This window comes from Wasmannia auropunctata, unplaced genomic scaffold, assembly GCF_000956235.1.
Source record: "Wasmannia auropunctata unplaced genomic scaffold, wasmannia.A_1.0 LD335409.1, whole genome shotgun sequence".
Classification (NCBI taxonomy): domain Eukaryota; kingdom Metazoa; phylum Arthropoda; class Insecta; order Hymenoptera; family Formicidae; genus Wasmannia; species Wasmannia auropunctata.
This window is the reverse complement of record NW_012027481.1, coordinates 8125-8548: the sequence shown is the minus strand read 5'-3', so window position 1 is coordinate 8548 and position 424 is coordinate 8125. Positions and strand designations below refer to the sequence as shown.

Below are 424 nucleotides of genomic sequence, written 5' to 3'. Positions count from 1 at the left end.
GAAGTTAGCCGCCCCGTGCATCGTCGGGATGGATTTCATATGCGCGTTCAATATCGGACTCGATTTCGCGTCTTCGCGATGGTATTTCGCGGACGCGCCGGATAGGCGCTACTCGTTCGAGGCGGAGAGCAAGGTTGAACAGGCTTGTTGTGGGCTCCCCGAGTTAACCCCGGAACAGGGGAAAGAGCTGAGTGAATTTTTAGCTAGTAAAATACCGAAGGCTACCGAGGAACCCGGTGTTACCTCGCTTACGGAGCATAGGATAGACGTAGGACAGAGTGCGCCTATTAAGCAGCGCTGTTATCTAGTTTCGCCTAAGGTGCAGGAAGCGATGCGCGAAGAGGTGAATAAGATGTTAGTTTCGGGAATCATAGAGCCGTCCTTCAGCGAATGGTCGAACCCGGTCGTAATGGTGAAAAAGCCC

The 424-nt window shown here is 53.1% G+C and overlaps 1 protein-coding gene across 1 annotated transcript; it reads left to right on the top strand.

Moving 5' to 3' along the window:
* Positions 1-28: 28 nt before the first annotated feature.
* Positions 29-412, top strand: LOC105457008 (the record flags this gene model as incomplete). Its single annotated transcript, XM_011701402.1, has 1 exon — positions 29-412. A coding segment is annotated over exon 1 (384 nt), but the record flags the coding sequence as incomplete, so codon positions are not given.
* Between the last annotated feature and the right edge of the window lie 12 nt (positions 413-424).